Source organism: Phalacrocorax aristotelis, chromosome 23 (assembly GCF_949628215.1).
Source record: "Phalacrocorax aristotelis chromosome 23, bGulAri2.1, whole genome shotgun sequence".
Lineage (NCBI taxonomy): Eukaryota > Metazoa > Chordata > Aves > Suliformes > Phalacrocoracidae > Phalacrocorax > Phalacrocorax aristotelis.
In genome coordinates, this window is record NC_134298.1 from 7160811 (window position 1) to 7172924 (window position 12114).

The 12114-nt window shown below is 45.6% G+C and overlaps 1 protein-coding gene across 6 annotated transcripts in view; it reads right to left on the reverse strand.

Annotated features, from left to right (window-relative positions):
* Nucleotides 1-12114, reverse strand: part of ACLY (ATP citrate lyase) — a 30208-nt gene that overhangs the window by 4639 nt on the left and 13455 nt on the right. For 2 of the 6 annotated variants that reach the window (XM_075116600.1, XM_075116601.1), the window contains exons 7-20: nucleotides 11586-11720; nucleotides 9589-9703; nucleotides 8967-9103; nucleotides 8497-8558; nucleotides 8205-8322; nucleotides 7893-8047; nucleotides 7406-7496; nucleotides 6186-6215; nucleotides 4316-4457; nucleotides 2298-2466; nucleotides 1690-1794; nucleotides 1239-1435; nucleotides 991-1072; nucleotides 509-619 (exon numbers count right to left, since the gene is read on the reverse strand). In XM_075116600.1, the coding sequence (XP_074972701.1) occupies nucleotides 509-619; nucleotides 991-1072; nucleotides 1239-1435; nucleotides 1690-1794; nucleotides 2298-2466; nucleotides 4316-4457; nucleotides 6186-6215; nucleotides 7406-7496; nucleotides 7893-8047; nucleotides 8205-8322; nucleotides 8497-8558; nucleotides 8967-9103; nucleotides 9589-9703; nucleotides 11586-11720 (1649 nt within the window). Of the gene's footprint in view, nucleotides 1-508; nucleotides 620-990; nucleotides 1073-1238; nucleotides 1436-1689; nucleotides 1795-2297; nucleotides 2467-4315; nucleotides 4458-6185; nucleotides 6216-7405; nucleotides 7497-7892; nucleotides 8048-8204; nucleotides 8323-8496; nucleotides 8559-8966; nucleotides 9104-9588; nucleotides 9708-11585; nucleotides 11721-12114 lie in introns of all 6 variants that reach the window. The other 4 variants (XM_075116604.1, XM_075116605.1, XM_075116606.1 and 1 more) reach the window with 3 other exon arrangements.

Consider the following 12114-nt stretch of genomic DNA (forward strand, 5'->3'; position numbering starts at 1 on the left):
AGAAGACAGCAGTAAGGAATGCAAGTTGTTTACCTGCAGAAAGTAAAACAGAATAAAGAACCGAGTAGGAAACTGGTGGGAGGAATACCAGTGACTGCACCATCTACCTTCTTATTTGGGCTGACAGAACAGCCAGTACTGCAATATGCAGGGCATTTTCTGATCTGGAATCACTCCAGGTTCTTCCTCCCTGAACTCCCCTGCTCTCCAGAGCTCCTTAACATGCATCTTTCCCATTCCCACTCCCACTCGAGAAGCAGGTGGCTGTTAGAATCTGTTGTATCCCCTAGGATCTCTGGGCTCTCTTTACAAGTATGCAGAAGCCCTTGGAAATCTCCAGTGGCAGACTGCAGAAGCACAAAAAGCTTTTACCATTTATTAACTTCTGCATGTTAAGTTGCGACTGGCAATCCTGGAAGATTTAGGCACAATGAGAGAAGTTGGCTTTTTTCCTTCCTGTCACAGATATATACTTCTATCATGCATTTGTCTCCATTTTTGCACATACCTCCGAAGAGAACATGGTGGCACAAGTACCAATACACCAGCACACCACTGGCTTGGTGATACGACCTTCTTTAATACCCCTGCAGATCTTATACTCTTCTGTGCCTCCAATCTGCAGAGAGAGAGCGAGCTGAGCTGGTTCAAAACTCTGCACATCTGTAGAAACCAGCTCCGAGATGCACATGGAAGCGTCACTTGGATTTTTTTTTTTCTCCTTTTTCATTAAGTAACAGCTGAAATCTCAGAACAAAGCCTCCTTATCTGATTTTTTTTTTTAAAGTAGGGGAGACTGTGCTTTTCTGTAGAATACACTCTATTTCTTTTGGTTAAAGAAGCACAAAATAAAAATTCAGACATTCAAGACCAGTATGAATAGCTGCCACTTTTCTGTAACTGTTATTTAGCATCCTTGCAGCCAGGTCAGATGTTCCCAAAACAAAACACTTGGGTATTTCTAGGTAGCAGTGAACTGGTCTCACTCACCTCTCCAAGTACTACAATCATTTTCACTCCTGGAGTATCTTCATAACGCAAGACATGATCCATAAAAGTTGAACCAGGATATCTGGGTAGAATACAGGGAAAATGGTAGAAGTTTAATTCATTTCATAAACTTCTCTGAAAGAATAAAAGTTAGCAGCCAACCTGCCCTTCTTCTTCCAAATTACTAACAGTTCTTCTGTTGACTGACTTTAAAAAATGGTGTCTTTGTTGAAGATGCAGACTCCTACCTGTCTCCTCCGATGGCCACCCCTTCATAGACCCCATCAGTGGTTCGGGAAATGATGTTGTTGAGCTCATTGGACATTCCTCCGGACCGTGAAACATAAGCCACACTGCCAGGACGGTACAGTTTTGATGCTAAGATATTATCCAGCATGCCTCCTGTGTTGCCTATTTTAAAGCAACCTGGTTTGATCCCGCCAACCTACAAGAAAATTAAAGATTTAAAGCCCTTCAAAATATACATGAAACTTAGGAACATTCCTCTAAGACAGTCTCATCAGTATTTATACATTTATACAAATGGAAGACTGTAACGTGACCTTAAAATGAGAAACTAACATGCATTTTATAAGACTAAAGACAAATGGATTGTAGCATATACTTCATCCTTCAGAGAAAGCTGATCTCAAGTTTAAGGCAGATGGACAAGAGGGGAAAAAGGTCACCAGTTCTTACAGTTGCAGGCCCAATGATAGTGACTCCTTTTTTATCCGCTGTCTTGATCAGTTTGCGTGTCAGGGCCTCTGGAATGCCCTCGGCAATAATGGCAATGGTGCGGATCTGCATCAAGATTAAAAAAAACCATTAGCACCCCCCAGCATCACCACCCTAACAAAATCTGCGGGAGAGAGAAGGCAAACAGCTGCTCACAGGGCAAGGTCAGCTCCTGCCTTGTCAGGCCTCTGGGAGGTCCGTGCTGTGCACTCTCACACAGGAAGGCCCAGCACACGGATCTGCACGCTACCGTCACCTTCACAGCAGTCTGAATGTACTGTTGAGAGACTTATTTTCTCCCCCTTGCACTGTATTTTAACCAACCCAAAGTAATCACTCCTAACAGAGGTGCAGAGTTTCTCTTGCACAACTTGCAAGTCCGGCATTAGAATCTGCTATGCAACTCCAATATCTGCCTCAGACTCTCTAAGGAGTCAGAATTGAGGTATTTATCCACAATGTTGGAAGACAAGCCGATTTGCTGATGTCATCATGGTTTAAGAAACACTGGCACCCTGCTGCCAAGATCTTCCTTCTTTTCTTGGGCTTTTTCTAGATCCCCCACTCACCTGTGGATAATTCATGGTTTCAACAGTGCTGTCATAAGCAGAGCGCAGAGATGCAAAGTTGATGAGAACGTCCACCTCTGGGTGCTTCCTCATGGCATCTGACATGTTCTTGTAGACCGGGATCAGGATTTCTTTGTGGCCCCAGTAGAACTTCTGCCTGTGGTCACCGCTGTGGAGGGGAAGATGAAAGAGCCCTGACTCTTAAGGTTACTGGAAAGACGAAGGGATACGGTGCATGCAGATAGAGGAGTTTACAAACCCCAATTCTCAGACACCAAGACTGACTGTGAGACTCACTAGCAAGTAAGCGTACATGGGGAGGGACCATACTAACAGCAGAAGGTTCTTCAGAGTATAGAACAGAGCAGCATATGGAAGGAGACGGGCTAATGGGGACAGAGGCATCCAGCAAGATGAATAAGCTCTCCCACAGTGAAGTTACCAGAGCCTCAATTCTACTCCAAGCTGGAAGACAGAATGAGGCACAGAAAGAGTAATGAATGAGATGCATGCAAAGCTGCATTACTGGGCTGGAACAAATACTGGGCTGAGGCAACAGGAAACCATGAACAGCCAGGGCAGCAACGTAGAGGCCCGTCAACTTTCCAATTCTGCTACAGTGAGACTCTACCTACCCTGCCCCACACATGCTGAAGGAAAGTTTCACTGTAGGTGTTCTCTTTTATGTACAGTAGGTGCTGCTACTGGAACTTCACTGAAATCTGTACTGTTCAATTGTTTAAGAGTCTGGAGATACTGGCTGCGTTCCCATACAGGTACCTTTGTAACAGAACATTCCAGGTTTTGCCAGCCTGGCTTCCTCCAAAAAGTCGAGCAGAATCAGATAATTGTAGGTAACCTTAAACTTTTAATCTCTACTGCTTTTTCTTCATTAAACAACTGCGACACTGCAAGGGGTTGCTACTCATCTATAAATGTGACTATGCCTGCACTCAGTTTTAGCACCCTGAGGTTTGTCCTTGCTGAGAAGATATTACAGAGCTGCAATTATCATCAGAGCTGCAGACTAACAGCACAAGGTATTTAACTGTCAAGAGGCAAAGTCCTCTGCAGGACAGAGGTTGATTAGACATCAGCTATCCTGGATGTCTGTAAATATCACAGAAATGAAACAAACCTCCGACCTTTGTATGTGCTCCCAGCTCACTGCCTCAGCAGCAGGCCAGACAGCCACTCCTTTCCTTCTCGCTACTTGCCCTGTTTGACAGGGAGACCCCCCGCCACTCATAAGGTACGATAACAAAACAGCTTGTGCACAGCTGTGCTATGGAGGTTCCTCCTGAGGGCACCCTGAACACCCAATAGCCTCCCTCACCCCCGTTAGCTGTGGGGATAAAGTAAAAGAGGGCGAATACCACAAGAGAACTCTCCAGCCCACTGAAAGATCCACACACTCGCTGCCTGGTAAGAAACTATTGCCGCTACAGGAACAAGGAGAAACAGGATTTTTTTTTTTTTTTTTAAATTTTGTTTGGGTACGTGACAGACAGGCTGCTTTAGTCTCTTAGCAGAGCTGCTCTGATTCTGGCTAATATTTGGAGGGGAAAATTCCAGCTGCTGCAGGCACAAATCAGGATGTCTCAGACAAGCATGCAGCAAACGGTGGGTGAGTGGAAGAAACCTTACGTAGCCTTACTGCGTCTGCTAAGCCAGTGGGCTGTTAAAGAAAGCCCAACTAGCCACACCTTCCTTACTTGCTGAGTGAAGGATCATTATTTGGACACCCTTTGAAAGAACATGAAGTGGGACTTAAATTACGTGGCTAACATTAAGCTGTTTCAACAGAGCAGCCTGAAATCAATGGTTGAGGCAGAAAGGAAGCAGTCTGCAAAGCCAGCCTGATGGTGGAAGGGAGCACAGGAGAAGGTGTGAAAGCAGAGATGTAGACTAGGGCAGAGCTACACTAAAGAACAGCAGAGACTGGAGGAGGAGGAAGCTGACAGAAGAATCTGAGGGAAGCAGTCAGAAAAATAATGCAGCCAACACACGCTACTTACGTGAATGGATAGACCATGGCAGCTACTGAAGGTTCATCCCGGGAGCAAATATAATCAAAGTCCAGCATTCCTTGCACAGCCCGCGTCTGCATCCCCCAGATGATAGCTTTGGTGTGACGGCTGAACAGGGTTGTAGCTTTACCTGCTCAGAGGGGGGGGGAACCCCAAAACAGAACACATTCAAAATGTACATCTGTGCAAGACAAAAAGCTGCAACTGTGCCAAATGTCTGCTGAAAGTCTCCCAGACAAGCATATTCCCCCTCCCTCCAGACTGAACCCAACAGGTGAACTGCAGGATGTAGTGGCCACACTGTCCAAACTAAGGGAGAAACCGTAGGTGAAGCAGCATCCCCCTTCCCGGGATTCTGAACAACAGCCAGGTTTTGGGTTTCACAAAATGGGCAAGTTCTGAATCACAGGCAGGGAGCTGGTGTAGGAGAGGAGAGATAAGTGAAAACTGCCTCTTCCTCTTCTCACATGGGCCACTCATGTTCCTCCCAGACGGTTCTATTCTGCAAAGCTGAAGAGGAAGGGAACTTTGAGTTTTACTTGTTTGGGTATGGCCTACAGTCTGGGAGACCCACAGGAGGTTTGCCTCCTCCATTTGTCAGGGCACCACAGTAGGATGATAGGAAATAAAAAGAAAAGCAGGAAATGGAGGGGACCAAGGAAGCAACGGAGCTCTACATACTCAGCTTTTGTTTTCATGTTTGTTTTTTTAATGATCAGAATCCAACACAAACCTGATGGCTCCAAGAACTTATATATGGCCCAAAACGTGGCTTCAGAGGACAGAGTCACAGGAAAAGCAGCAGTTCAGCAAGTGAGGATGGACTGTTGGCCTAAAGTATATTTACACCACTTGTCACAGCAAAACATCAAGTTCCTCCCTTTGACTCCAGGCGGAGTTCATTTTAAAACTCGTAAGAACTCAGAGCTGATCCAGCTGCTAATGCCAACTCAGTCTACCACTAATTTCTTTTTGGCTTTGAATCAAAGGTAAACAGCATTAGGGATTAAAGAGGATATTGTTCTTCAGGCTTTAACAAGAAATCAGTCACTGTTCTTCAGCCCTACATGTTCACAGTTTAGATGTGCTGCCACATGACTTCTTACTAGGAAACTGCCTATTCTGAAAAACTGCGTTTATCTTGCAGGTGACTGCAAGGAGGTGAGATTAGTATTCATAGGTATGGGAAAATTCAGGCCCAGAAGAGTGATGCTGTTTGTCTGAGAGTTCCCCATCTGCTGTCTCTCTTATGATATGGGAGATGGCTTGAAGCTCTACTTTGACCCTGATTCAGCATTTTTTTCTCATCCAGCACAGAGCTCAAGGAGTGCTTAAAGTCCCCATAACTTCACTGAGCACAAGCTTTAATGGCTTGCTGAACTGATAAGGCAACAAGAACATTTAGTTCCTTCAGTGACTTCTCTGTGCCCTCCAAGGCTCATAAGCACGACACCTGCACTATTTTGTTTCCCTTTGAAACAAAATGCCAGTTAATAGGCATGGTTAATAATTCCCTCATTTTGAGGGCAAAGAGAACAGAGCTTTTCACAATATGCCTAGGTCTGTTTTTCTCTGTAATGATTGTGGGGGAAGGGAAGAAAAATTAAAGTTTGTTCGAGACCTGTCCCTCTCTCCCCCAGAAACAGTAAGGTTTTGTGCAAAGCAGTATGTGATCTGCACTTGGAAAAACAGATGAAAAGTTCATATGGTGATAGCTAAAAATGCTGGACAGGAGCGAAGGGAAGGGCCAGACAACACTGCAAACTTCTGGAGAGAAAAAAACAGCAACAAAACCAAGAACTAAAAAAGTCAGCTGCCAGCAAGGCCAGGCACATTCAGCTAGTCACACGTGTCCTACCTGAACCAGGTCTTGAAGCTGGGATTGAATCTGTTAAAGAGAGAATCATTCATGCAACAAGATGACAGAGCTGGCTGCTGTCATCCCAACAGCAGGGCACCTGTGGCAGGGTGCTGCAGCTTCCCTCCTCCCCACAGCACACAGGCCTTTTGTGGTTTGCTTTTGTTAAAAATCAAGCGGACTGGAGCACGCTCCACTGTACTTCCTCTCCAAATACCTGGACATCAAATTTTGCACTTTGCCATCTAGAAACTTTTTGCTTATCCCAGCACAAACACATTTCAGGTTCAGGTGGCAGTTGCTTGCAAGCTCCGTGGCACGTGTTTCCGATTTCTTTTTGAAGCACTGTGCACGGAATTTTGCATGAGCAACGACTGAGAGAGCAATAGTGGATTTTGTGATGCGTTTCACCGGAACTGGATCTGAATCTTGCTGTCATCCTGTCACACTGTTGTGAACGAGGCCAGTATCTCCTCACATTCAAGGGAGGAGGACCAGGACGTTACCACATCCTGTCCCTGCCCAATTCTGCAGTTGTTTTATCCCCATACAACATGCTCTTAACAAACAAGGCTTCCAATAAACACAAGCAAAAGGCTGCCAAAGCTCTTGCATATCACCATGCTAAAGAAGCTTCCTACAGTCTTCAGTAAGAAAACGCAAAAAACCAAAACTAAAAAGCAAGCCAAAAAAACCCACTATACCACACAGCACACTGCACAGTAACCACTGACCCTAAACGTGTGAGGAGCATGTCACAACTCCTACTGAACTGACTGTAGAGCCTTCATCCAGGAAGCTGTGGCATATACCAAGAAGGACTTTCTGAATACCTACGCCATTCTGGCAGCATCCCATGGGAGCACCCCCAGGCACTTAACTGGAAAGCAGGCTTCAGTTCAGCAACCACAGCACAGATACTCTAACCTGTTGTCCACTAGCCTCACATACAGGGACATGGGAAAGCTGGAGTTCTCAAACTGTGCTGTTCTCTTCAAAGGAACATCCCACATCAAGGCAACTCTGACACACCTTGTGTATGAGCTAACAGCACAAGTGCCAACATCCTAAAAAGCACTTAACTGAATTCAAACCAAAGATAGACAGGTACCACAACATTGATTCCCTTTATATCCAGAAGAAAAGCATTAGTCTAGTCCACATTCTGTCTTTTGGAGCAGAAGAGAGCTGCTAGCAATCATTTCCAATGCTGGACTTACCAAGAGGTGCTGTTGGTTTTGCCTTCTTGGCTGGAGCAATATCATCTGTTTTGGACTCCGAGAAGGAAGCCGTTCTGCTCGGTGCTGGAGTCTGAAAGATTCAGAAGCCAAGTCAGTAAGGGGCAGCGCACCAGATAAAGCCCAGCACGTGTAGGAGGAGATGGTCACTTTGGCTATGCTAGTCTACAACGAGAAGCAAAGAAAGTTAATTCTGAGATAGGGCCATTTCAGTCAAGTGAGGGAAAACCCCTAAATGTCCAAGCTCCCTGTAGATGCATGAGTCATGTTGTTGGTTTTGAGGGGTCACATTTCCTGCACGAGCGAGGGTCCCTCCTGAGAAACCATGCAGGCAGAGTCACTTTAGTTTTCCTAGAGGTTTGTACAAATACAGTGGTGGCCAAGAGCTGTTTCCAGCCTGTTCAGACAGGACACTGCCTTCAGGAGGCTCCTCACAAGCGTTCCCTTTCACGGAGGGGAAGGAACTCACCGAAGGGCTGCCGCTGGCGTTGAGGAGGAAGTTGGCGGTGTGGGCTGCAGCAGGCGGTTGGTTGGGGATAGGCCGATGGCCGAGCGCCATGCCCACGATCGCAGTCATGTGTGTCTCCGTGCCAAAGACATGGATGGGGATCCCGGTGGTCTTCCCTGTGTACGCAAACAAGAACAGTCATCCTTGGGGGGGAAAAAGGAACAAGATGAACTTCTGCCGAAGTGAAGCATTTAACCTTGAAAAGGCTCAGCAGAAAGCAGGTGGAAGAAACAAGATGCAAGAACAAAACTTAAGGAAATGGTTGGTCCTTACCAACTTCTCCCATGACACGTAATCCTTCTTGGTAGTTCGGGCCTCCTCTTCGTACAAAGATCCTCACCTCATGCTCCTTCAGAGGGCCTTGGTAATCCTTAATCGCTCTCACAATGCCCTAAAAGAAACGTACAGGACAGGTGAACTGGCAGCCCGATGTTTACCCTGTCCCATCACCTCAGGAAATCCTGGAGGAGATGCACTGCCAGCCTCAGCACAATGCTGAACTGGGGAGAGCGGCTTGGGGTTGGCGACTGTGGGCATTTGCTGATACTTCTGAACAGTCACTTACTTTAAAAGTGGCTGCTACATTGGTGAAGTTAGCAATGCTGCCTCCAATGATCAGGATTTTACCTGAAGGAAGAAACGCGCAGAAATAAAACTGTTTTAAGAACTCAGTGTACTGTAAGATCATGAAGCAGTTTAGGACCAAGTGAAACAATGCTGCAGCTCAGACTAGCCAGTAGCTTGCAGTAAGTTGTGTTTAGCAGAGCCTGGAAGATAAGAGCTTTGTATCAAGCAGGAATTTTTCTGAGAAGAATCTCTTGAGCCACATTTTCTCTTTGCTACATGGGAAAACACAAGTCCTGCCTCTGAAGCAAGCGTTGACAGAAATCCATCACTATTTTACTCAGAAGCCAGCAGTATATTAAAAGCTCTGCCAGGGAGGTCTAAGCATAGTAACAGCCCTGATTTGTTCAGTTTTTCCCCCACATGCAGCTCCACAGCTGAGCATCTTTGAAATTGCAGCAACTCCCTTACCTTCAGGATGCTTCTCTCGTGTCATGAGGGAGAGAATAGTCTTAGCATAGTCATAGGTCTGTTGCTCACTTGGGGCTCCTGAGTATTCCCCATAGTTAGCCAGTTCATTCACACCCCCCAGGTCACAGATGGTGTCACTGTTAAAGAAAAGAAAAAAGTTGAGAGATTAGTTATCATTTAAGTCACTATAAAGGTCTTAATAAAGCATTCCAAATTCCTGGGAAACTGGGACTTGTAACAGAGAGATTATGCTGTCTGCTGAAAACAAAGCTGCTCTCCTCTTGGTGCCAGTCATGATTAATCTTGTTATACCTCTCATAGATATGATGGGAACTCAGTGACTACCACAGCAACAGTATTACCATAAACAGCTTTCAGCCACCTTGTTTCCAAGTCAAAAAGAAACCATATCTCAACCTCCCAGAATTATATTTTCTCTAAGGGACACTACGTTCCGCATCTTGGTAAGAAATCTGCACAGCATCGTCATTCTGAAGAGGTCCCAAACAGTCACAGCATGGGGAAGATTGCTTTAGAAGAGCCTCCTTTCCAGAGGCTGCATCCATTATTTTCTTCCAGGACTGTAAATCCCCCTTGCCCCTGGAAACCTTTTCCCTGTTACCTGTAAACCACAGAGGCACCACCACCAGCCACCATCGTCCAGATCCTGCCTTTGGGGTTGAGAATAGTAAGTTTCAAGCTGGCTCCGCTCTTCGCATCCAGATCAGCAATGTAGGCTTCCTGCAAACAGCAGCACACAATTTAAACTTCCTTCTGCATCCTCCTTTTCCAAACCAGAGGGTTCATAGTGCTGGGCCTGGTTGGACTTGCAGAGCTCCCACATCTCCTGTCAACCACAGCTGAGGGGAAAGGGGAACTACAAACACCATTTTTGTAAGGGACAGAGTCCCAGCTTCATCTCTCAGGGGCCAGGACTGATTCGTGTCAGGTGTTCTCCAGGACAGAACTCTGAAATTGGACTGGATATAGACAGCTCACACCATTCTCTGTGTAATGGATTCAGAGGGGATCGATCTGAGCATACGCTCAAATTTTGATTCTTTCTTGGGGGAAAAAAAAAAATCATACCCTCCAAAGAATATGTTGTCTTTATAAGGCCTGCTGGCTTGTCTCTTACTTGTCCCAGGTGAAGTCACAAGTGATTGCTATATATAAATTTGATATTACTTCATTTGTAGAGTGCAGATCCAGAAGCAGATTCTTCCTGTTTGCACATGAGAAACTGGAAATGCAGTGGCCTGTTGGTGTGTTTCACCGAGCTGTACTACACCAGCCTTGCCACGAACGGTGGCCTCTTCCTCCACCGCTCCGCCAGCCCTGGGAAGCTCCCAGGTTTCATGGTTCTGCATATGACAGTCACAGAATCAAATGCCTCTGAACTGAAAAGTCTTGTTCTGACCTTGTCTGCAGACCGAGACCAGAGGAAATTTAAAATCAACACACCCATGGCTACACGCTCGCTGGCTGTGCTGCAGCCAAGAATGTAATCACCGAGAGCGCTGTAATTTGGCTCACCATGGTGTTCCTGTATCACAGCGTGCTTGCCGTTGTGAAGCACTTCACTGGGAGTTCATTAAAATTCTCAGCAAAGGCACTGCCATAATAACCTTCACAGTGACTTGCTGAGGGATGATTCAGAGAGACAAAAACTGAACTAATCCTTTTAAGAGCAAATTGAGTTAAGTGTTGGCATCCAGCAAGCTACATGAAGAGAAATAGCTAAATGGATTTCCTGGCCACATTACAAAAGCCTTCCCCAACTGAAGCATAATTATAATTATTAAAATGAAAAAGTCAGGACAGAAATCCTTTTGGAGACAGCAGAAGAGTCACCTGAAATAAGTAACAGAACCATTAAGGAGAGAGCTCTGCTTCCAACAGTTTTTGAAGCTGCTGGGAGGCTACGTATGAAGCAGTGTTTACTCAACCAGTAGCACAAACCCAGGGGATTCTCAGAGGGAGCAGGCATTTCCAACTTCAAAACAAAAAGTTTGTCTGCAGGCCTCTTCTCAGTCATCACTTTTCAGGAAAACAGGTGCATTAACATCTTGACTGTCTACTTTGAAATTGGAGAGATGGGAGTTATTTTCCCTGGATTCATACTCACGTGCAGATTTTGCACATAACTGCTCCTCGCCTCTCAGAGGCAGTGGCTGAAACTGAGCGAGCATCAGCTGCCACAAGGCTGTCAATAACCAGTGCTCCAACAAAAAATAATGGTGCTGACAGGGCAGCAATGCAGGCAAGAATGATATGAGGAAGACTCTGCAAGTATGGAGCTTTGGCACATAGCTAAATGAAGTTAAATGTATGCCTCCATCTAAAAAAGTCAATTCTGAATTAAAGAGCTGCAGCAGCACCCAGGCAAAGATGGAAAGCAGCTGCAGTTTAGAGTGCGATTATGAGAAGTCCTAGTACTACAGCATCTTGGACACAGGTTTGCACAAGCTCTTATCGTGGACAGCAGTGCCAAGGTACTTGAAACACAGCAGCAAAACCCACAAGAGAGGAAAACCTCAATGCCACGGACATACAAGCAATGAGGAATTAATCTTGTGGTCCACAATAGAGGGACTTGGGCCAGAAGTGGGTTGTTACTTGCCTCTGGATAAGCTTCCCTGCCAAAGGGAGGGGGGAACTCCACATCTCCCCACTTCACTTTGCAGATGTAGTCGGCAGTTGCATCAATCTTTGCAGCCAAATCAAGGATGTAGACACCACCATTAGTCACCACTGCATTTAAAAAAAAATACCAGAATTAGCTCTGGTTTATATAGAGACATACATTACAGATTTACTCGTAAAATTTGATACCATACAGAGATCATTACAAAAGCTGGGTCACCTTTGTTCCCCTTCCTCCACATCGGTCATTTAGTTGTATTTACCAAACCCAGAGAGTTCCCTTAAGAATTAACGAGTGACCATGGTCATGGACCAGGCCCTGGCTCAGGCGCTGTTTTGTTCTGATCCAACAGAGCAATTTTAATGTTCTTCAGTTCTGAGCTAACATCCCTTTCAAGGGAGTTTTTCATTTCCACCAGGAAATTAGATAACAGAGAACACCTACAAGCAGTCCTCATTTTGGATTCATTCAACTAATAGCTCCAGGACACATCACAGCCAC